Source organism: Pristiophorus japonicus, chromosome 16 (assembly GCF_044704955.1).
Source record: "Pristiophorus japonicus isolate sPriJap1 chromosome 16, sPriJap1.hap1, whole genome shotgun sequence".
Lineage (NCBI taxonomy): Eukaryota > Metazoa > Chordata > Chondrichthyes > Pristiophoridae > Pristiophorus > Pristiophorus japonicus.
Window position 1 is genome coordinate 71,248,546 of NC_091992.1, and position 24,830 is coordinate 71,273,375.

The following is a 24,830-nucleotide window of genomic DNA, read 5'->3' on the forward strand; positions in this document are numbered from 1 at the left end:
GGTCTGAGAGCCAGGAAGTGGCGAGCTACGTCACCGAGCTAAGGTGCCTTCCAGGACATTGCGAATTTGAAGGACACTTGGAGCACATGCTCAGGGACGACTTTGTACTTGGCATTGGCCATGAAGTCATACTTCGCAAACTTTTGACTGTAGAGACCCCAACCTTGAGTAAAGCCATAGCGATAGCCCAGGCGTTTATCACCACCAGTGACAATACCAAACAAATTTCTCAGCACACTAGTGCTGCTGCAAGTACTGTGAACAAAGTAACGTCATTTACGAATCAAAATGTACAGGGCAGGCCTCTCATGCCTGCAGCTGCACGTCCGCAGATGACTCGGATTCCACCATCAAGGGTGGTGAATACAAGGCCATTAACACCTTGTTGGCGATGCGGGGGTGATCATCGTTTCCATTCATGCCGCTTCAAAGGGTATGTTTGCAAGGGCTGTGGAACAATGGGACACCTCCAGCGTATGTGCAGGTGAGCTGCAAACACTGCTAATCGTGCAAACCACCATGTTGCAGAGGAGAACAGGTCCACAGTGGATCACGACGAACCAGAACCTCAGGAGGCAGAGGTACATGGGGTGCACACATTTACCACAAATGCTGAAGGTTGAATTAAATGGACTCCCGGTGTCCATGGAGCTGGACACTGGCACAAGCCAGTCCACAATGAGCAAAAAGACTTTCGATAAACTGTGGTGCAGCAAGGCCTCAAGGCCAGTCCTGACTCCCATTCGTACTAAACTGAGAACATACACTAAGGAACTGATTTCCGTAATTGGCAGTGCCACCGTAAAGGTCTCCTACGATGGAGCGGTGTACGAGTTACCACTCTGGGTGGTACGAGGTGATGGACCCACGCTGCTCGGCAGGAGCTGGCTGGGAAAGATATGTTGGAACTGGGACGACATCAGAGCACTTTCGTCCGTCGACGACACCTCGTGTGCCCAGGTCCTAAACAAGTTCCCCTCATTGTTCGAACCAGTCATCGGGAAGTTTCAAGGAGCAAAAGTGCAGATCCATTTGATTCCGGGGGCAGGACCCATCCATCACAAGGCAAGAGCGGTACCTTACTTGATGAGAGGGTGGAGATCGAGCTGGGCAGGCTGCAACGAGAGGGCATTATTTCGCCAATCGAATTCAATGAATGGACCAGTCCGATTGTTCCAGTCCTCAAGGGAGATGGCACCGTAGAATCTGTGGTGATTACAAAGTAACTATCAATCGTTTCTCATTGCAGGATCAATACCCGCTACCAAAGGCAGACAACCTATTTGCGACGCTGGCGGGAGGGAAAACGTTCATGAAGCTGGACTTGACTTCGGCCTACATGATGCAGGAGATGGAGGAATCTTCGAAAGGCCTCACCTGCATCAACACGCACAAAGGTCTCTTCATTTACAACAGATGTCCGTTTGGGATTCGATCGGCCGCGGCGATATTCCAGAGGAACATGGAAAGCTTGCTGAAGTCGATCCCGCGCACCGTAGTCTTCCAGGACGACATCTTGGTCACAGGTTGGGACACCGTCGAGCATCTGTAGAACCTGGAGGAGGTTCTTAGTCAGCTCAATCGTGTGGGGTTCAGGCTAAGACGCTCGAAGTGTGTTTTCCTGGCGCCTGAAGTGGAGTTTCTGGGGAGAAGAATCGCGATGGATGGCATCAGGCCCACCGATTCGAAGACGGAGCCAATCAAGAACGTACCGAGACCACAGAACGTGACGGAGCTGCGGTCGTTTCTTGGACTCCTGAACTATTTTGGTAACTTCTTACCAGGTCTTAGCACACTGTTAGAACCACTGCACTCTTTACTGTGTAAAGGAGATGAATGGGTATGGGGTAAAAGCCAAGAAAATGCCTTTGAGAAAGCTAGGAAGCGGTTACGTTAAAACAAATTGCTTGTGTTATACGTTCCATGTAAGCGGTTGGCTAGCATGTGATGTGTCCTCGTACGGGGTTGGGTGTGTATTGCAACAAACTAATGAATTTGGGAAATTGCAACCGGTTGCTTATGCATCCAGAAGTCTGTCTAAGGCTGAGAGGACATAGAAACATAGAAAATAGGTGCAGGAGTAGGCCATTCGAGCCTGCACCACCATTCAATAAGATCATGGCTGATCATTTCCTCAGTACCCCTTTCCTGCTTTCTCCCCATACCCCTTGATCCCTTTAGCCGTAAAGGCCATAATCTAACTCCCTCTTGAATATATCCAATGAACTGGCATCAACAACTCTCTGCGGTAGGGAATGCCACAGGTTAACAACTCTCTGGGTGAAGAAGTTTCTCCTCATCTCAGTCCTAAATGGCCAAACCTTTATCGTAAGACTGTGTCCCCTGGTTCTGGACTTCCCCAACATCGGGAGCATTCTTCCCGCATCTAACCTGTTCAGTCCCGTCAGAATCTTGTAAGTTTCTTTGAGATCCCCTCTCACCCTTCTAAACTCCAGTGCATAAAGGCCCTGTTGATAGTCTCTCCTCATATGTCAGTTCTGCCATCCCGGGAATCAGTCTGGTGAACCTTCGCTGCACTTCCTCAATAGCAAGAACGCCCTTCCTCAGATTAGGAGACCAAAACGGAACACAATAGTCCAGGTGAGGCCTCACCAAGGCCCTGTACAACTGCATTAAGACCTCCCTGCTCAGATACTCAAATCCCCGAACTATAGAGGCTAACATACCATTTGCCTTCTTCATCGCCTGCTGTACCAGCATGCCAACTTTCAATGACTGATGAACCATGACACCCAGGTCTCGTTGCACCTCCCCCTTTCCTAATCTGCCGCCATTCAGATAATATTCTGCCTTCGTGTGTTTGCCCAAAAAGTGGATAACCTCACATTTATCCACATTATACTGCATCTGCCATGCATTTGCCCACTCATCATCCAAGTCACCCTGCAGCCTTTTAGCATCCTCCTCACAGCTCACACTGCCACCCAGTTTAGTATCATCTGCAAACTTGGAGATATTACACTCAATTCCTTCATCTAAATCATTAATGTATATTGTAAAGAGCTGCGGTCCCAGCATTGAGCCCTGCGGCACACCATTAGTCACTGCCTGCCATTCTGAAAATGACCCGTTTATCCCGACTCTCTGCTTCCTGTCTGCCAACCAGTTCTCTATCCACGTCCTACTGTATGATCGAAAAAGAAGCATTAGCGTGAGTTTACGGGGTGAAGAAAATGCATCAATATCGATTTGGGCTCAAATTTGAATTGGAAACCGACCATAAGCCACTTATATCCCTCTTTTCTGAGAGCAAGGGGATAAATACGAATGCATCGGCCTGCATCCAAGATGGGTGCTCACGTTGTCCGCATACAACTACGCCATCCGCCACAGGCCAGGCCCAGAAAACTGCGCCGATGCTCTCAGTAGGCTGCCATTGCCCACTACAGGGGTGGAGATGGCACTGCCCGCAGATTTAGTTATGGTAATGGAAGCATTCGAGAATAAGCAATCACCTGTTACCGCCCAACAGATTAGAACCTAGACGAGCCAGGACCCCTTACTGTCCTTAGTAAAAAAACTGTGTGCTCCACGGGAGTTGGTCTAGAGTCCCGTTAGAGATGCAGGAAGAAATAAAGCCGTACCAGCGGCGCAAAGATGAAATGTCCATACAGGCAGACTGCCTCCTATGGGGTAGAAACATAGAAAATAGGTGCAGGAGTAGGCCATTCGGCCCTTCAAGCCTGCACCGGCATTCAATGACTTCATGGCTGAACATGCAACCTCAGTACCCCATTCCTGCTTTCTCGCCATACCCCTTTGATCCCCCTAGTAGTAAGGACTATATCTAACTCCTTTTTGAATATATTTAGTGAATTGGCCTCAACAACTTTCTGTGGTAGAGAATTCCACAGGTTCACCACTCTCTGGGTGAAGAAGTTTCTCCTCATCTCGGTCCGAAATGGCTTACCCCTTATCCTTAGACTGTGACCCCTGGTTCTGGACTTCCCCAACATTGGGAACATTCTTCCTGCATCTAACCTGTCTAAACCCGTCAGAATTTTAAACGTTTCTATGAGATCCCCTCTCATTCTTCTGAACTCCAGTGAATACAAGCCCAGTTGATCCAGTCTTTCTTGATATGTCAGTCCCGCCATCCCGGGAATCAGTCTGGTGAACCTTCGCTGCACTCCCTCAATAGCAAGAATGTCCTTCCTCAAGTTAGGAGACCAAAACTGTACACAATATTCCAGGTGTGGCCTCACCAAGGCCCTGTACAACTGCAGCAACACCTCCCTGCCCCTGTACTCAAATCCCCTCGCTATGAAGGCCAACATGCCATTTGCTTTCTTAACCACCTGCTGTACCTGCATGCCAACCTTCAATGACTGATGTACCATGACACCCAGGTCTCGTTGCATCTCCCCTTTTCCTAATCTGTCACCATTCAGATAATAGTCTGACTCTCTGTTTTTACCAGCAAAGTGGACAACCTCACATTTATCCACATTATACTTCATCTGCCATGCATTTGCCCACTCACCAAACCTATCCAAGTCACTCTGCAGCCTCATAGCATCCCCCTCGCAGCTCACACTGCCACCCAACTTAGTGTCATCCGCAAATTTGGAGATACTACATTTAATCCCCTCGTCCAAATCATTAATGTACAATGTAAACAGCTGGGGCCCCAGCACAGAACTTTGCGGTACCCCACTAGTCACTGCCTGCCATTCTGAAAAGTACCCATTTACTCCCTGTCTGACAACCAGTTCTCAATCCACGTCAGCACACTACCCCCAATCCCACGTGCTTTAACTTTGCACATTAATCTCTTGTGTGGGACCTTGTCGAAAGCCTTCTGAAAGTCCAAATATACCACATCAACTGGTTCTCCCTTGTCCACTCTACTGGAAACATCCTCAAAAAATTCCAGAAGATTTGTCAAGCATGATTTCCCTTTCACAAATCCATGCTGACTTGGACCTATCACGTCACCTCTTTCCAAATGCGCTGCTATGACATCCTTAATAATTGATTCCATCATTTTACCCACTACTGATGTCAGGCTGACCGGTCTATAATTCCTTGTTTTCTCTCTCCCTCCTTTTTTAAAAAGTGGGGTTACATTGGCTACCCTCCACTCGATAGGAACTGATCCAGAGTCTATGGAATGTTGGAAAATGACTGTGAATGCATCCGCTATTTCCAAGGCCACCTCCTTAAGTACTCTGGGATGCAGTCCATCAGGCCCTGGGGATTTATCGGCCTTCAATCCCATCAATTTCCCCAACACAATTTCCCGACTAATAAGGATTTCCCTCAGTTACTCCTTCTTACTAGACCCTCTGACCCCTTTTATATCCGGAAGGTTGTTTGTGTCCTCCTTAGTGAATACCGAACCAAAGTACTTGTTCAATTGGTCTGCCATTTCTTTGTTCCCCATTATGACTTCCCCTGATTCTGACTGCAGGGGACCTACGTTTGTCTTTACTAACCTTTTTTCTCTTTACATATCTATAGAAACTTTTGCAGTCCGTCTTAATGTTCCCTGCAAGCTTCCTCTCGTACTCTATTTTCCCTGCCCTAATCAAATCCTTTGTCCTCCTCTGCTAAATTTCTCAGTTCCCAGGTTCACTGCTATTTCTGGCCAATTTGTATGCCACTTCCTTGGCTTTAATACTATCCCTGATTTCCCTTGATAGCCACGGTTGAGCCACCTTCCCTTTTTTATTTTTACGCCAGACAGGGATGTACAATTGTTGTAGTTCATCCATGCGGTCTCTAAATGTCTGCCATTGCCCATCCACTGTCAACCCCTTAAGTATCATTCGCCAATCTATCCTAGCCAATTCACGCCTCATACCTTCAAAGTTACCCTTCTTTAAGTTCTGGACCATGGTCTCTGAATTAACTGTTTCATTCTCCATCCTAATGTAGAATTTCACCATATTATGGTCACTCTTCCCCAAGGGGCCTCGCACAACGAGATTGCTAATTAATCCTCTCTCATTACACAACACCCAGTCTAAGTTGGCCTCCCCCCTAGTTGGTTCCTCGACATATTGGTCTAGAAAACCATCCCTTATTCACTCCAGGAAATCCTCCTCCATCATATTGCTTCCAGTTTGGTTAGCCCAATCTATATGCATATTAAGGTCACGCATGATAACTGCTGCACCTTTATTGCATGCACCCCTAATTTCCTGTTTGATGCCCTCCCCAACATCATTACTACTGTTTGGAGGTCTGTACACAACTCCCAGTAACGTTTTTTGCCCTTTGGTGTTCTGCAGCTCTACCCATATAGATTCCACATCATCCAAGCTAATGTCCTTCCTAACTATTGCATTAATCTCCTCTTTAACCAGCAATGCTACCCCACCTCCTTTTCGTTTTATTCTATCCTTCCTGAATGTTGAATACCCATGGATGTTGAGTTCCCAGCCCTGATCATCCTGGAGCCACGTCTCCGTAATCCCAATCACATCATATCCGTTAACATCTATTTGCACAGTTAATTCATCCACCTTATTACGGATACTCCTTGCATTAAGACACACAGCCTTCAGGCTTGTTTTTTTTTTTTAAAAACACCCTTTGTCCTTTTAGAATTATGATGTAGTGTGGCCCTTTTTGTTTCTTGCCTTTGTTTACTTGGTCTTTCACTATTGCTTTTTACCTTTCTACCATCTGTTTCTGACTCCATATTACTTCGCCCCATCTCGCTGCATAGGTTCCCATCCCCCTGCCATATTAGTTTAAACACTCCCGAACTGCATTAGCAAGTGTTACCCCTAGGACATCAGTTCCAGTCCTGCCCAAGTGCAGACCCTCCCTTTTGTACAGGTCCCACTTCCCCCAGAACTGGTTCCAATGTCCCAGGAATTTGAATCCCTCTCTCTTGCACCACTGCTCAAGCCACGTATTTATTCTAACTATCCTGCTCCCTCTACTCTGATTAGCACGTGGCACTGGTAGCAATCCAGAGATTACTAGCTTTGAGGTCTTACTTTTTAATTTAACTCCTAGCTCCCTAAATTCAGCTTGTAGGACCTCTTCTCGCTTCTTACCTATATCGTTGGTACCTACATGTACCACGACAACTGGCTGTTCACCCTCCCTCTCCAGAATGCTCTGCAGCCGCTCCGAGACATCCTTGACCCTTGCACCAGGGAGGCAACATACCATCCTGGAGTCTCGGTTGCGGCCGCAGAAACTCCTATCTATAATCGGGTAGTGGTGCCAAAAAAGGGCAGGGACACTTTCATTAGTGATCTCCACAGTACCCACCCAAGCATTGTAATGATGAAAGCGATAGCCAGATCCCACGTGTGGTGGCCCGGTATCGATGTGGACTTGGGAGTCCTGCGTGCATAAATGCAATACATGTTCACAGTTAAGCAATGCACCCAGGGAGGCGCCACTAAGTTTATGGTCCTGGCCCTCCAAACCGTGGTCCAGGGTCCATGTCGACTATGCAGGCCCATTCTTTGGCAAAATGTTCCTTGTGGCTGTAGATGCGTACTCCAAATGGATTGAATGTGTGATAATGTCGGCAAGCACATCCGCTGCCACCATTGAAAGCCTACAGGCCATGTTTGCCGCGCACGGCCTGCCTGATGTCCTTGTGAGTGACAATGGTCCGTGTTTCACCAGTGCCGAGTTCAAGGAGTTCATGACCTGCAATGGGGTCAAACATGTCACATCTGACCTGTTTAAACCAGCGTCCAATGGTCAGGCAGAGCAAGCAGTGCAAACAATCAAGCAGAGCTTGAAGAGGATAACTGAAGGCTCACCTATCCTGAGTCCTGCTTAGTTACTGCACAAGACCCCACTCGCTCACCAGGGTCCCTCCCGCTGAACTGCTCATGAAAAGGGCACTTAAGACAAGGCTCTCGTTAGTCCACTCTGATCTACACGAACAGGTAGAGAGCAGGTAGCTTCAACAGAATACATATCATGATCGTGCAAATGTGTCACGCGAAATTGAGATAAATGATCCTGTATTTGTGTTGAACTATGCACAAGGTCCAAGTGATTGCTGGCACTGTTTTGGCCAAAGAGGGGAGTAGGGTGTTTGTGGTCAAACTCTCAAATGGATTCACCTGCAGGAAACACTTGGACCAAACCAAGCTCAGATTTACGGACTATACAGAACAACCCACAATAGACTCTTACCTTTTTCGACCCTCCAACACACACACACACGGCAACCGACCCAGCGGTTGACCATGAAGCAGAACCCATCACCCACAGCAGCCCAACAGGATTCTCCACCCCCAGCAGCCCAGCGAGGGCCCAACAAACAACTCACCAAAACCAGCATTTGCACCGAGACGATCAACCAGGGAAAGGAAGGACCCAGGTCGACTCAGTGTAAATAGTTACGCTATTGACTTTGGGGGTGGGGGTGGGGAGGAGGGGGAAAAGAGTATGTTGTTATGTATGTAAACCTTTAAATACCATGTTCAATCACCAGAGGGCTTTTCCTCTGGAGTCCCAAGGGATCCCACAATCCCTTGGGAGCACCTGTATATAAGGAGGCCTCACAGGCTGGAGAAGCACTCTGAGATCTGTAATAAAGGACTACGGTCACACCTTACTTTGAGCTTGCAGTATGTAGTCTGACACTTTACTCAAGTCATAACAGCGGGGACCAAAGATAATGGCTTCAGTCTTCCTAATATTTAATTAGGAGAAAATTTCTGTTCATCCAGTACTGGATGTCGGACAAGCAATCTGACAATTTAGATACCAAGCAGGGGCTGCGGGAAAGTGGTAGTGCTTGGGTGTCGTCAGCATACATGTGGAAACTGACTCCGTGTTTTCGGATGATATCGCCAAAAGACAACATGAGGAGCAGGAGGGGCCAAGGATAGATCTTTGGGGGGCACCAGAGGTAATGATGCGGGGGCGGGAAGAGAAGCTGTTGCAGGTGATCCTCTGGCTACGATTAGATGGATAAGAATGGAACCAGGCGAGTGCAGTCCCACCCAGCTGGACGATGGTGGAGAGGCATTGGAGCAGGATGGAGTGGTCAACCATGTCAAAGGTTGCAGGCAGGTCGAGAAGGATGAGGCGGGATAGTTTTCAGGATGTCATTTGGGACTTTGATGCGAGCCATTTCAGTACTGTGGCAGGGGCGGAAACCGGACTAAAGGGATTCAAACATGGAAAGATGTCACGGATTTGGAAGGCGACAGCAAAGGGATGTTGGAGATGGGGCAATAGCTAACAAGCAAAGTGGGGTCAAGGGTTGTTTTTTTGAGGAGAGGGCTGATGACAGACGAACTGGAGAGGACAGTACTGGGGAAAGAGAACCGTTAACAATCTAGACCGAGATCAACTTTTTCCACTGGTGGGGAGGTGGGGTCTAGGACAAGGGGACATAACCTTAAAATCCATCTGCATCCACTATCCTCTATCCACTACCGCTGGTGTTCCTAATCAGAGTCCAGTCTGCATCACTGGCCTTGTAGGAGGTGGATGGAGACCCCTATGCCTTACAAGGCCAAGCGGAAATCCAAGCTTAAGTTAGAACCCAGCCACTGGGCTTATGGTGAGAATCCACTGGGACAGACAAGAAGATTTACCCCTGTTACCTCCTTCAGCCAGACATGTCTACAGTACTACTGCAAGTAGCATCTCCCAGTGCTACCACTCCCCTACCTGGAGTAGTCCATCCCCACATTACTGCTTTGATCGCCCCTCGTACAACCTGGTAATCTGTTCCATGGTGCACACAGTGATGCGAAGATGGTTCCAAGTCACTGTCTGCTTCTCTGGTGTCTACATATTATGTATCTTGGACAGTTTCCACCAGCAGGAGGGTAGGTAACCAGAAGACACAAATTGACATAGACATAGAAACATAGAAAATAGGTGCAGGAGGCGGCCATTCGGCCCTTCTAGCCTGCACCACCATTCAATGAGCTCATGGCTGAACATGCAACTTCAGTACCCCATTCCTGCCTTCTCGCCATACCCCCTGATCCCCCTAGTAGTAAGGACTTCATCTAACTCCTTTTTGAATATATTTAGTGAATTGGCCTCAACAACTTTCTGTGGTAGAGAATTCCAGAGGTTCACCATTCTCTGGGTGAAGAAGTTTCTCCTCATCTCAGTCATAAATGGCTTACCCCTTATCCTTAGACTGTGACCCCTGGTTCTGGACTTCCCCAACATTGGGAACATTCTTCCTGCATCTAACCGTCTAAACCCATCAGAATTTTAAACTTTTCTATGAGGTCCCCTCTCATTCTTCTGAACTCCAGTGAATACAAGCCCAGTTGATCCAGTCTTTCTTGATAGGTCAGTCCCGCCATCCCGGGAATCAGTCTGGTGAATTTTCGCTGCACTCCCTCAATAGCAAGAATGTCCTTCCTCAGGTTAGGAGACCAAAACTGTATACAATACTCCAGGTGTGGCTTCACCAAGGCCCTGTACAACTGTAGCAACACCTCCCTGCCCCTGTACTCAAATCCCCTCGCTATGAAGGCCAACATGCCATTTGCTTTCTTAACCGCCTGCTGTACCTGCATGCCAACCTTCAATGACTGATGTACCATGACACCCAGGTCTCGTTGCACCTCCCCTTTTCCTAATCTGTCACCATTCAGATAATAGTCTGTCTCTCTGTTTTTACCACCAAAGTGGATAACCTCACATTTATCCACATTATACTTCATCTGCCATGCATTTGCCCACTCACCTAATCTATTCAAGTCGCTCTGCAGCCTCATAGCATCCTCCTCACAGCTCACACTGCCACCCAACTTAGTGTCATCCGCAAATTTGGAGATACTACATTTAATCCCCTCGTCCAAATCATTAATGTACAATGTAAACAGCTGGGGCCCCAGCACAGAACCTTGCGGTACCCCACTAGTCACTGCCTGCCATTCTGAAAAGTCCCCATTTACTCCTACTCTTTGCTTCCTGTCTGACAACCAGTTCTCAATCCATGTCAGCACACTACCCACAATCCCATGTGCTTTAACTTTGCACATTAATCTCTTGTGTGGGGCCTTGTCAAAAGCCTTCTGAAAGTCCAAATATACCACATCAACTGGTTCTCCCTTGTCCACTCTACTGGAAACATCCTCAAAAAATTCCAGAAGATTTGTTAAGCATGATTTCCCTTTCACAAATCCATACTGACTTGGACCTATCACGTCACCTCTTTCCAAATGCGCTGCTATGACATCCTTAATAATTGATTCCATCATTTTACCCACTACTGATGTCAGGCTGACCGGTCTATAATTCCCTGTTTTCTCTCTTCCTCCTTTTTTTTTTTTAAAAAGTGGGGTTTCATTGGCTACCCTCCACTCGATAGGAACTGATCCAGAGTCAATGGAATGTTGGAAAATGACTGTCAAAGATAATTGACAAAAGAACCAGAGGAGATGAAAGTTTGTTTTAGGCAGTGAGTTCTGATCTAGAACGCACTGCCTGAAAGGGCAGTGAAAGCAGATTCAATAGTGTCTGCCAAAGGGAACTGGATAAATACTTGAAAAGGGAAAATTTGCAGGACTATGGGGAAAGAAGAGCTAAGGAGTGGGACTAATTCAAAGAGCAGGCACAATGGGCTGAATGGCCTCCTGTGTTGTATGATTCTATTCAGGAGCAAAGCTCGGAGACATGTGTTCACACAAAGGGTGCTAGGAGTGTGAAATTCTCCCACAAAACACAGGAGGCGACAGCTCAATTAATCATTTTAAATCAGAGATAGATTTTTTCTAGGCCAGGGTACAAAAGGACATGGAGCCAAGCAGGTGGATGGAGTTAGGCCACAGATCAGCCTTGGTCTTATTCAATGGCCGAATAGGCTGGATCCCAGGACTGACCACGACCCATGAACTGATTCAAGTCCTCCTTAATATCTTGAAAACTTGGTCAAATCATCACTTTATCTTCTAAATTCCAGGGAATGCAAGCCTAGTTTGTGTAATTTCTCCTTGTAATTTAACCCTCGAGTCCGGGCATCATTCTGATAAACACTCCATATCCTCCCTCGGGTGTGGTGCCCTGAACTGCTCTGTGCTCCAGGTGTGGGCTAACCAGGGCTTTGTACAGCTGCAGCATAACCTCTATCCCCTTGTATTCTAGTCCTCGAGATACAAAGGCCTGTATTCCATTAACCCTTTTGATTATTATCTGTAGCTGCCCATGACATTTTAATGATCTGTGTACCTGGCCCCCAAGTCTCTTTGGATCTTTACTGTTTTTAGCTTTTCACCATTTAGAAAGTACCCTGCTCTCTCTTTTTAGGTCCAAAGTGGCCTATATTGAAACCCATTTGCCACAGTTTTCCCCAGTTAATCTAGTAATATCTCTTTCCAATTGTATGCTTCTATCTACACTGTCTACAATGCCACCTATCATTGGGTCATTTGGATATGTGGCTCTCTATCCCATCATTTAAGACATTAAGAAATAGTGAATAGTTGAGGCCCCAACACGGATCCCTGCGGGACAGCACGACTCACATCCGGCCAATTAGAGTACCTGCCCATTATCCCCACTCTCTGTCTCCTGCCGCTCAGCCCATTTCCGAACCAGCTCAGTAATCTGCTCTCAATTCTTAGATAACAGTCTCTGATGTGGGACTTTATCGAATGCCTTCTGGAAGTCCATAGACATTCCCCTGTCCACTACTTCAGTCACCTCTTCAAAAAATTCAACCAGGTTTGTCAGGCAAATCCGTGCTGACTCTCTCTGATCAGCTGAAAATTCGAGATGTTCAGTCACTCTATCCTTAATTATAGACTCTAGCAACTTCTCGACAACAGATGTTAGGCTAACCGGTCTATAATTCCCTGGTTTCCCCCTCTTGTCATTCTTAAATAGAGCGACATGCGCAATTTTCCATCTAAAGGAGCAGTTCCTGAATCGAGAGAACTTTGGAAGATTATAGTTGGGGCATCTGCAATGTGCTCAGCTACTTCCTTTAAACCCTGGAATGGAAACCGTCTGGTCCTGGGGATTTGTCACTCTAATGCCATTATTTTCTTTGTTACTGCTGATATTAATTTTGGTGGGTCACTGTCCCCGATTCATTATTTGTTGCCTTGGGGTGCATGGCATGCTACCCTCTTCCTCTTCTATACCAGTTCCCCGAACTGACCACGTCCCATGGACGATCCCCGAACTGACCACGTCCCATGGACGATCCCTGAACTGACCACGTCCCATGGACGATCCCTGAACTGACCACGTCCCATGGACGATCCCTGAACTGACCACAATAGATGGACGATCCTGAACTGACCACAATAGATGGACGATCCCTGAACTGACCACAATAGATGGACGATCCCTGAACTGACCACAATAGATGGACGATCCCTGAACTGACCACAATAGATGGACGATCCCTGAACTGACCACAATAGATGGACGATCCCTGAACTGACCACAATAGATGGACGATCCCTGAACTGACCACAATAGATGGACGATCCCTGAACTGACCACAATAGATGGACGATCCCTGAACTGACCACAATAGATGGACGATCCCTGAACTGACCACAATAGATGGACGATCCTGAACTGACCACAATAGCTGGACGATCCCTGAACTGACCACAATAGATGGACGATCCCTGAACTGACCACAATAGATGGACGATCCCTGAACTGACCACGTCCAATGGACAATCCTGAACTGACCACATTCGGTGGACGATCCCTGAACTGACCACATTCAATGGACGATCCCTGAACTGACCACATTCAAATGGATGATCCCTGAACTGACCACGTCCCATGGACGATCCCTGAACTGACCACGTCCCATGGACGATTCCTGAACTGACCACATCCCATGGACGATCCCTGAACTGACCACATCCCATGGACGATCCCTGAACTGACCACGACCCATGGACGATCCCTTAACTGACCACGACCCATGGACGATCCCTTAACTGACCACGACCCATGGACGATCCCTGAACTGACCTGACCACGACCGTGCGTTTTTGCTGGTAGTCGTAGAGCCCGAAGCCGTGACTTGTGCCGAACGTCACCAGTTTCCACTCCGAATGCAGGGCAAGTGATGTGACAACGGCCGGGGGCTGACACTGCACCAGGACGAAGGGCTGGAAGCCGGCAGGGAAGTGAACCAGCTCCTCACGCGGGTTCAGCCGCTCGTGGCCTTTCCACTTGAACGTATCCTGATCTTGCAAAATGTCAACCAGAGTGCAGGTCACCTCCTGGTCCGCAGCCTCGTCGTTCAGCTCCATCACCAGAACCTGTCGGGGGGTGGGGGGGGGGGGGGAAACCAAGGCATCAGTGGCACAGACAGGGAGCGCAACAAACCGCTTCCACACCAACACCCGGACCTAAAGCCACACAAAGGCCCTGCTTGCTACAACGCCTGTATACTACAGTAATCAACTCCTGGACCAGCGATTGACTGGGGACTGGGAGCAGGAAACAGCAGGCCTGGGAAACCATCACAAAATATTACATTTATCTGCACTGGTTAGCAGCGTTACTCTTACATTACATAATCAACTTTTTCTGCTGTTATAAACTGTTTCCCCCTTTAGATAACTAATACCATCTTTCAGAAGTCGAGATAGATATCCCTAGGAAGAGAGGGTGTTAGTCTTTACGGGGGGGTCCCCGGGAGTGTGTCAGTCTTTACGGGGGGGTCCCCGGGAGTGTGTCAGTCTTTACGGGGGGTCCCCGGGAGTGTGTCAGTCTTTACGGGGGGGTCCTCGGGATTGTGTCGGTCTTTACGGGGGGGTCCCCGGGAGTGTGTAGGTCTTTACGGGGGGGTCCCCGGGAGTGTGTCAGTCTTTACGGGGAGGTCCCCGGGAGTGTGTCAGTATTTACAGGGGTTCCCCGGGAGTGTGTCAGTATTTACGGGGGGGACCCTAGCAGAGGGTGTATGATGTTCCGGGATCCACACACTGGTTTTGCACCACAATGCTCCAGAACGTACCTGTCCTGCAGTGCCGGCCACTGTTAAATGCCCGCTGTACTTGCACAGGTGAATCTTCTGGATTCCCAGCCTGGGGTCGTCACTATACGGATCGAAGGAGCCCACCTGTGGGGACACGACATGAAAGGAAAAGCCTTCTGTAAAAGCCAGACTGTACAGCAGAGCCAGCACAAAGCTTCCGCTAAAGCAGCTGCGGCTCAGTCCTGGGTCAGATTGCCATTGAGCTGTTCTCGCTGCCCCTCCGTCTTCTGCAGCCTGAAATACTGCCACTCGTTGGGGGAACAGATACCATTTGGTTTTCTCACCATCATGAGAACAAGACAGACTGACTATTTCATAAAGATTAGAAAACCTGGAATTCAGATATATTAGATTGAATTAGATTTGACAAACTTTGATCTTGATCTAGTGCACGACAATTGCCAACTTGAGGCGACTCTGAACTGTGTGTGGAACAGCCTGCCATCCCGGAGCCTGCAACCCTGCCCACGAATGCTTTCTAAAAGGAACCGGGCAAATATCTGATTAAGGAGGGGACTGAAGATCATGCAAGTCTAAACTTACTGAATACTTCACACAACATAGTGAGGACAGGTGTGGATTGCCTAATTTGCAATGTTGGAATAGGACCAACCAAAAATATGAAATGGCCCAGGATTTGGGATGGGTAATAATGGCGAATGAACTGTTATTGCCCCGTTGAAACTTACCGCAACTTCAGGATGTAGCACATATGCATTCCAACACAGAAATCCTGAAGTCATTCAGTGCTCTGACAAGGCTGCACTGTGGAACCCCCTCCTCCAACCATTGGCAATCAGGGAAATCCCTCAAACTGATGAAAACGTGGGCTTTTCGGCAGCAATATACCCCATTAAAAGTTAGACCTTGTTGTATTAGGTGCAACTGGGGTTTTAACAGTGCATTGACGGCTAAGCAAACGTTCTGGCACTGAAAAATGAATTTTAATTTTGTGGCGTGTCAAATTTCTCCATACTGATGAAAATTAAAATTTTTAAGAAACTTAAAAATTTTTTTATTAAAGTTTCATATGTATTTGAGGTTCACTTGCTCCATGCGAGAGCCCCAATTTTGGTTTTGCTCTCTAACATTTTTTTTTAAGTGGGGATAAAAGCAACTTCTTCACTGCCTGGTCCCTTGTCTGAGAATTGTGCATTGTGATTGGCGGCTTAGACAGCTTGGTGACATCAACACCGACATGGAACTCAACCAAAAGGCAAACTTCTCACCAGGAAGACTGCGAGATCTGTGGGCATCTTTCTTCAGGGCCAGCGGTGAATGCCTTTGCAGGGGACCAGGGGACACAGTCTAAGGATAAGGGGTAGGCCATTTAGGACCGAGATGAGGAGGAACTTCTTCACTCAGAGAGTGGTTAACCTGTGGAATTCCCTGCCGCAGAGAGTTGTTGATGCCAGTTCGTTAGATATATTCAAGAGGGTGTTAGATATGGCCCTTACGGCTAAAGGGATAAAGGGGTATGGAGAGAAAGCAGGAAAGGGGTACTGAGGTGAATGATCAGCCATGATCTTATTGAATGGTGATGCAGGCTCGAAGGGCCTACTCCTGCACCTATTTTCTATGTTTCTATGTTTCTCAAATTCTGGGCCTAAGTCCTGATAAACAGGATACTGATACAAGAGGATTAAAAAAATGGTAATAAGACACGCACATAATGACCTCTCTATAGCTAAAACCACTGCAGTGGTTGGGAAACAACGAAGAAGAAATAAATTTACATTGAGTCTCATCGTGAGCATCGGGCTGTGACTTCACAAATGGACCATGTTTGAAGGACAGAGGTGTAAGGAAATACATCAGTCACACTGCACGCAGCAAGCTCCCCCAAACAGCAAATGTTGGTCAGGGCACCGGGAGAATACTTTATTGTTCCAATAATGGCAGGAACGGGCAGGCTGGACCTGGGTTTCACCACCTGTTCAAATGACGGCACTCCCGACAGCGCGGCATTCCCGACAGCGCGGCACTGCGGTGTTAGCCTGGGTTCACTGCTAGCCTCGAGAGTGGGGCTTGAAACCACAGCCTTCTGACTCAGCCAGCACGGAATCAAGGTTGACACCGCAGTGTTCAAAGGGTTCACCATTCTCAATCAGAAGCGTCGAGGCTACTGCACCAGTCTCACTACTTCCCTATTCACCTCGTCCTCCCTGTTAGTCAGCGTGGGCCCAGTCTGGGACATTGCTGAGCTGCACTTAATGTTTGATATTTGCTACATGTGCACCCAAAACAAACGAGAGTAAAACCACTGTGCGGCCCCTGGAGATGACGGAGGCTCTGGGTTGGATGCTGTGCCTGAAGCGGGGCCGGGAATCCTCGATCCCCGGTTACGTGTTTTACGCAGATTCCGTGTGTCGATGCTGCGGTATAGCCACTTACCTTCCTCAGAGGCGGCCACTCATCCTCCCCGGACTGGTTGAGGTTGTCGTTGTGATCAGCGTCGGTGACAAACACGCTCACTGTGCTGAGTTTGTACAGGGGCTTCAGACACACTCCAGACGCATCCCAGAAACGGATCGTGCCATCTTCGTGCCTGTAAGGAGAACAGAAATGGTGAGAGAAGCGGTAAGCTGGGTGATGGAGGTAACCCCACCCAGATCCGACCCACTGCTGTGGACCCACCGCTGTGGACCCACCACCACTGGGGCAAACATCGAGACGTCACAGCTCAGACACGAGCTCAGTCACCACCCCCAGCAGAGCTGCACCGTCCATCTGTGCGCCACGTGTCCTGGGCTGCCTCCAAAGTACAGCTCCAACACTCTGCGTCGCCTCCTGCTGGCAGGACCAAGGCTCTTCCAGCACCTACACAGCCAATGGGAAGCTTTCGTCAACCCAGTTAGGACATGTGGAGCTATTGGCTCCTCTCACGCTCGCAAGTGCCGAGAATCCACTCAGCAACGGCTTAGGGCGGGGACAGGATCCCGAGCTCCGCGGGTCGGGAATCACCAGAACCCGCTGCATGTTCCAGCACTGCCGAGACAGCCTTCAACACAAACCGAAACCATCGTCTCCGCCTCCCCCCCCGCCACCAATCTCTCTCTCCCCCCACTGCCCCCCCCCCACACCCGTCTCTCTCCCCCCACTGCCCCCCTCCCACACCGCCCCCCCACTCCCAGTCTCTCTCTCTCCCCACTGCGCCCCCCCCCCACAGTCTCTCTCTTCCCCGCCCCCCCAACCGCCGCCCCTAGTCTCCCTTCCCCGCCCCCCGTCTCTCGCCCCCCCAGTCTCTCTCCCCCCCACGCCCCCAGTCTCTCTCCCCCCCACCCCCCACGCCCCCAGTCTCTCTCCCCCCCACCCCCCACGCCCCCAGTCTCTCTCCCCCCCCACGCCCCCAGTCTCTCTTTCCCCCCCACGCCCCCAGTCTCTCTTCCCCCCCCCCCCACACGCCCCCAGTCTCTCTTCCCCCCCCCCACACGCCCCCAGTCTCTCTTCCCCCCCCCCCACGCCCCCAGTCTCTCTTCCCCCCCCCCACACGCCCCCAGTCTCTCTTCCCCCCCCCCCACACGCCCCCAGTCTCTCTTCCCCCCCCCCACACGCCCCCAGTCTCTCTTCCCCCCCCCCCACGCCCCCAGTCTCTCTTCCCCCCCCCCCACGCCCCCAGTCTCTTTCTCCCCCCCCCACGCCCCCAGTCTCTCTTTCTCCCCCCCCACACGCCCCCAGTCTCTCTTCCCCCCCCCCCACGCCACCAGTCTCTTCCCCCCCCCCCCCACGCCACCAGTCTCTTCCCCCCCCCCCACGCCCCAGTCTCTTCCCCCCCCCCCCACGCCCCAGTCTCTCTCTTCCCCCCCCCCCCACGCCCCCAGTCTCTCTTCCCCCCCCCCACGCCCCAGTCTCTCTTCCCCCCCCCCACGCCCCAGTCTCTCTTCCCCCCCCCCACGCCCCAGTCTCTCTTCCCCCCCCCCCACGCCCCAGTCTCTCTTCCCCCCCCCCCCACGCCCCAGTCTCTCCCCCCTCCCCCCCAGCCCCCAGTCTCTCTTCCCCCCCCCCCACGCCCCAGTCTCTCCCCCTCCCCCCCCACGCCCCCAGTCTCTCCCCCCTCCCCCCCCACGCCCCCAGTCTCTCCCCCCTCCCCCCCACGCCCCCAGTCTCTCCCCCCTCCCCCCGGCCCACGCCCCCAGTCTCTCCCCCCTCCCCCCGGCCCACGCCCCCAGTCTCTCTCTCCCCCCGGCCCACGCCCCCAGTCTCTCTCTCCCCCCGGCCCACGCCCCCAGTCTCTCTCTCCCCCCCCACGCCCCCAGTCTCTCTACCCCGCCCCCCCACAGTCTCCTACCTGAGGCTCTCTCTCTAACCACCCCGTTGCTCTTGTTCTCTCTGTGCTCCTCTCCCATCGAGGTGGGATTTGGTGCATGTCCTTGGCCTGCCTGTTGCACGAGGCCCTAGGATGAGGCTCCAGCTGCCTGTTTGGGTAGACTAGTTGGATGTAAAAGATCCTGTGGCAATATCGGGAGGGGTGCAAGGTCACTGCTCACATTCCCCCCTCAACCATCACCACCAAAAAACTCACTCCTCTCACATGCTCGGAGACCTTGCTGTTTACACAGAGTCACTGGGCTTCAGAGCTATTCAATAGGTAGAGAACTGTGGAGAATGACAGCTCACAACGTCCCGGTTATGAATACAGCACTCATCAGCAGGCTGGGTCGAGGGGAAGGTGTGTCGACGGACAGTCCTTACCCAGTGAGCAGTAGGTCTCTCTGCGCGGGTTCTGGAGCAGTGCTGTACCCGCCATCAATAGGCCACGGCTGTGGAGACAACACATTACTGGTCACTTCAAACACAAACGTAGGTCCCTTGCAGTCAGAATCAGGTGAATTTATAATGGGGAACAAAGAAATGGCAGACCAACTGAACAAATACTTTGGTTCTGTCTTCACGAAGGAAGACACAAATAACCTTCCAGAAATACTAGAGGACAGTGGGTCCAGTGAGAAGGAGGAACTGAAGGAAATCCTTATTAATCTGGAAATTGTATTCGGGAAATTGATGGGATTGAAGGCTGATAAATCCCCGGGGCCTTATAGTCTGTATCCCAGAGTACTTAAGGAAGTGGCCCTAGAAATAGTGGATGCATTGGTGGTCATTTTCCAACAGTCTATCGACTCTGGATCAGTTCCTATGGACTGGAGGGTAGCTAAAGTAACATCACTTTTTAAAAAAGGAGGGAAGGGAGAAAACACGTAATTATAGATCGGTTAGCCTGACATCAGTAGTGGGGAAATTGGAATCAATTTTTAAAGATGAAATAGCAGCGCATTTGAAAAGCAGTGACAGGATCAGTCTAAGTCAGCATGGATTTATGAAAGGGAAATCATGCTTGACAAATCTTCTAGAATTTTTTGAGGATGTAACTAGTAGAGTGGACAAGGGAGAACCAGTGGATGTGGTGTATTTGGACTTTCAAAAGGCTTTTGACAAGGTCCCACACAAGAGATTGCTGTGCAAAATGAAAGCACATGGTATTGGGGGTAATGTACTGACATGGATAGAGAACTGGTTGGCAGACAGAAAGCAGAGAGTCGCGGTAAATGGGTCCTTTTCAGAATGGCAGGCAGTGACTAGTGGGGTGCCGCAGGGCTCAGTGCTGGGACTCCAGCTCTTTACAATATACATCGATGATTTAGATGAAGGAATTGAGTGTAATATCTCCAAGTTTGCAGATGACACTAAGCTGGGTGGCGGTGTGAGCTGTGAGGAGGACGCCAAGAGGCTGCAGGGTGACTTGGACAGGTTAGGTGAGTGGGCAAATGCATGGCAGATGCAGTATAATGTGGATAAATGTGAGGTTATCCACTTTGGGGGCAAAAACACGAAGGCAGAATATTATCTGAATGACGATGTTCAGTTTTGGTCTCCTAATCTGAGGAAGGACATTCTTGCTATTGAGGGAGTGCAGGGAAGGTTCACCAGACTGATTCCCGGGATGGCAGGACTGACATATGAGGAGAGACTGGATCGACTGGGCCTGTATTCACTGGAGTTTAGAAGGATGAGGGGGGGATCTCATAGAAACATATAAAATTCTGACGGAACTGGACGGGTTAGATTCAGGAAGAATGTTTCCGATGTTGGGGAAGTCCAGAACCAGGGGATACAGTCTAAAGATAAGGGGTAAGCCATTTAGGACCAAGATGAGGAGAAACTTCTTCACTCAGAGTTGTTAATCTGTGGAATTCCTTGCAGAGAGTTGTTGATGCCAGTTCATTGGATATATTCAAGAGGGAGTTAGATGTGGCTCTTACGGCTAAAGGGATCAAGGGATATGGAGAGAAAGCAGGAAAGGGGTACTGAGGTGAAGGATCAGCCATGATCTTATTAAATGGTGGTGCAGGCTCGACAGGCCAAATGGCCTACTCCTGCACCTATTTCCTATGTTTCTATGTATCAAACTAGTAATCATGACAGATTGAAAGCCGCTGGCACCAGTCAGGGCACTAAAGTAGAGAGAATGAACAGTCTTCACACATGTGCAGTGCCCTCCCTTACCAGCAGAGGGCACTTTGCCCCAGGTTATTGGAGACAGAGTGCTACCTGTTCTCCCACACCCACAAATGCCCCGGGGGGAGGAAATCAGTTCATACTGCGATTCAGTGGGACGACCCTTGCACCATTTGCCACGACCAAAGTGTCCAGCAGATTTAATCCAGTCACAGAAGGATAACCGAAGGATAACCGCTGAACACAATCCTACACAGATTGCCCCCTCTCCACATTACCACACCCCCTCCCCCCCACAGGTCCTCTCTCCCCTCCCCTCGCCCCTCCCCCCCACAGGTCCTCACAGGCCGCCGCGCCCCCTCCTGCTTCAACAACATCCCCACACAGCCTGCCCCCTCTCTCCACAATAGCACCCCCCCCACACCGCAGGACCCCACAACCCTCCACAGGTCCTCGCTCCCCCCCCCCCACAGGTCCTCACAGCCCCTCCCCCTCCCCCACAGCCCCCCCCCGCACAGGTCCTCTCTTCCCCCACCAACCCCCCTCACTCCCACCCCCCGTCTCCCCTCTCCCCCACTGGTCCTCTCTCCCACCCAGGTCCTCACAGCCCCGCACCCCCACAGGTCCTCTCTCCCCTCCCCTCCCCCCCCCCCCCCCACTGGTCCTCTCTCCCACCCAGGTCCTCACAGCCCCCCGCCCCCCCCCACAGGTCCTCTCTCCCCTCCCCCGCCGACCCCCCCCCCCCCACAGGTCCTCACAGTCATGCCCGCCCCCCCCCCCAAAGGTCCTCTCTCTCCTCCCCTCCCCCACCCCAGCCACCTTCCCCCACCAGTCCCTGAGTGGGTCAGATGGAACCTGGGTCTTGCCTGAGCGGTGAGGCTGGGGGGGACACAGCATGTTGAGCCATCAAGGACTCCACCTTTTCAGTTGCAGGTTGATGAACTTTGAGACCTCAGATCCACACAAAGCACTGCTGCTGGAGGTGGCCTTGCATTCACTGCACGTGTAAAGGCTGCCGATTGCAGAGGCACATTACAGACACCACAATGTGTGAAGGAGCAGGCACCACAGCAACACACTCTAGCCCACCTGCTGACAGAATTTCATTCCTTTATGCAAGTGTTTGCCATCATCCCCGATTTTCCCTGGAATTCCCTCCTGAAACCTCTCTGCCTCTCTTTCCTCCTTTAAAAAAATTCCTTAAAACCTACTTCTTTGACCAAGCCCTTGATCACCTGCCCTAATATCTCCTTATATGGCTCATTGTCAAAGAAGAACATAATAGGAGCAGGAGTCAGCCATTGGCCCCTCGAGCCTGCTCCACCATTCAATACGATCATGGCTGATCCGATCATGGACTCAGCTCCACTTCCCCACCCACTCCCCATAACCCTTTACTCTCTTATCGCTCAAAAATCTGTCTATCTGCACCTTAAATATATTCAATGACCCAGCCTCCACAGCTCTCTGGGGCAGAGAATTCCATAGATTTACAACCCTCAGAAGAAATTCCTCCTCCTCTCAGGTTTAAATGGGCGGCCCCTTATTCTATGTCCCCTAGTTTTAGTTTCCCCCATGAGTGGAAATATCCTCCCTGCATCCACCTTGTCGAACCCCTTCATTATTTTATAAGTTTCGATAAGATCACCTCTCATTCTTCTGAGCTCCAATGAGTAGAGGCCCAACCTACTCAACCTTTTCTCATAAGTCAACCCTCTCATCTCCAGAATCAACCTCGTGAACCTTCTCTGAACTGCCTCCAATGCAAGTATATCCTTCCTTAAATACAGGACCAAAACTGTACACAGTACTCCAGGTGTGGCCTCACCAATACCCTGTACAGTTGTAGCAGGACTTCTCTGCTTTTATACTCCATCCCCCTTGCAATAAAGGCCAACATTCCATTTGCCTTCCTGATTACTTGCTGTACCTGCATACTAACTTTTTGTGTTTCATGCACAAGGACCCCCAGGTCTCTGTACTGCAGCACTTGGCAATTTTTCTCCATTTAAATTATAATTTGCTTTTCTATTTTTTCTGCCAAAGTGGATAACTTCACATTTTCCCACCTGCCAAATGTTTGCCCACTCACTTAGCCTGTCTACATCCCTTTACAGATTTTTTGTGTCCTTCTCACAATTTGCTTTCCCACCCATCTTTGGATCATCAGCAAACTTGGCTACATTACACTCGGTCCCTTCATTCAAGTCATTAATATAGATTGTAAATAGTTGAGGCCCCAGCAGCGATCCCTGCGGTACCCCACTAGTTACTGTTTGCCAACCAGAAAATGACTCATTTATCCCAACTCTCTGTTTTTTGTTAGTTAACCAATCCTCTATTCAGTCTAATATATTACCCCCAACCCAGTGAGCTTTTATCTTGTGCAATAATCTTTGATGTGGCACCTTATCGAATGCCTTCTGGAACTCCAAATACACCACATCCACTAGTTCCCCCTTATCCACCCTGCTTGTTACATCCTTAAAAAACTCCAGCAAATTTGTCAAACATGATTTCCCTTTCATAAATCCATGTTGACTCTGCTTGATTTGGAAAATCATGGTTTTCCAAATGTCCTGCTACTGCTTCCTTAATAATGGACTCCAGCATTTTCCCAAACACAGATGTTAGGCTCACTGGTCTATAGTTCCCTGCTTTCTGTCTGCCTCCTTTTTTTTAAAAATAGGGGCATTACATTTGCGGTTTTCCAATTCGCTGGGACCGCCCCAGAATCCAGGTAATTTTGGTAGATTACAACCAGTGCATCCACTATCTCTGAAGCCACTTCCTTTGAGACCCTAGGATGCAGGCCAGCAGGTCCAGGGGACTTGTCCACCTTTAGTCCCATTATTTTACTTCTTTAGTGACAGTGATTGTATTAAGTTCCTTCCTCCCTATAGCCCCTTGATTATTCACTATTGGGATGTGTTTAGTGTCTTCTACCGTGAAGACTGAAGACCAATACAAAATATTTGTTCAATGTCTCTGCCATTTCCCTGTTCTCCATTATTAATTCCCCAGTCTCATCCTCCAGGGGACCAACATTTACTTTAGCTACTCTTTTCATTTTTATGTACCTGTAGAAACTCTTAGTATTTGTTTTTATATTTCATGCTAGTTTACTTTCATAATCTATCTTTTCTCTCAATCATTTTTTTATAGTTGTTCTCTGCTGGCTTTTAAAAATTTCCCAATCCTAAAGTAAAACTAGCAATACCAGTCAGACTGGTGAGAAACAACAGCACGTTCCTCCCTCCCGATAGCCCCTTGATTATCCACTATGGGGATGTTTTTAGTGCCTTCTACCATGAAGACCGATAAAGGAATATTTGTTCAACATCTCTGCCAATGATGTTTGATTACTCCTGTGAAGCGCACCGGGACGTATTAGCTACTGCCCGATTGGGGCACTCGACACAGTGAACCCCCA

General features: G+C 49.6%; 1 protein-coding gene across 1 annotated transcript in view; it reads right to left on the reverse strand.

The window, feature by feature from the left end:
- The window catches only part of LOC139226188 (LLGL scribble cell polarity complex component 2-like), a 171,844-nt gene that overhangs the window by 33,404 nt on the left and 113,610 nt on the right, over positions 1 to 24,830 (reverse strand). Inside the window, exons 9-12 of the mRNA XM_070856820.1 lie at positions 19,637 to 19,704; positions 17,339 to 17,492; positions 14,924 to 15,028; positions 13,933 to 14,225 (exon numbers count right to left, since the gene is read on the reverse strand). Coding sequence (XP_070712921.1) covers positions 13,933 to 14,225; positions 14,924 to 15,028; positions 17,339 to 17,492; positions 19,637 to 19,704 — 620 coding nt within the window. The remainder of the gene's footprint in view (positions 1 to 13,932; positions 14,226 to 14,923; positions 15,029 to 17,338; positions 17,493 to 19,636; positions 19,705 to 24,830) is intronic.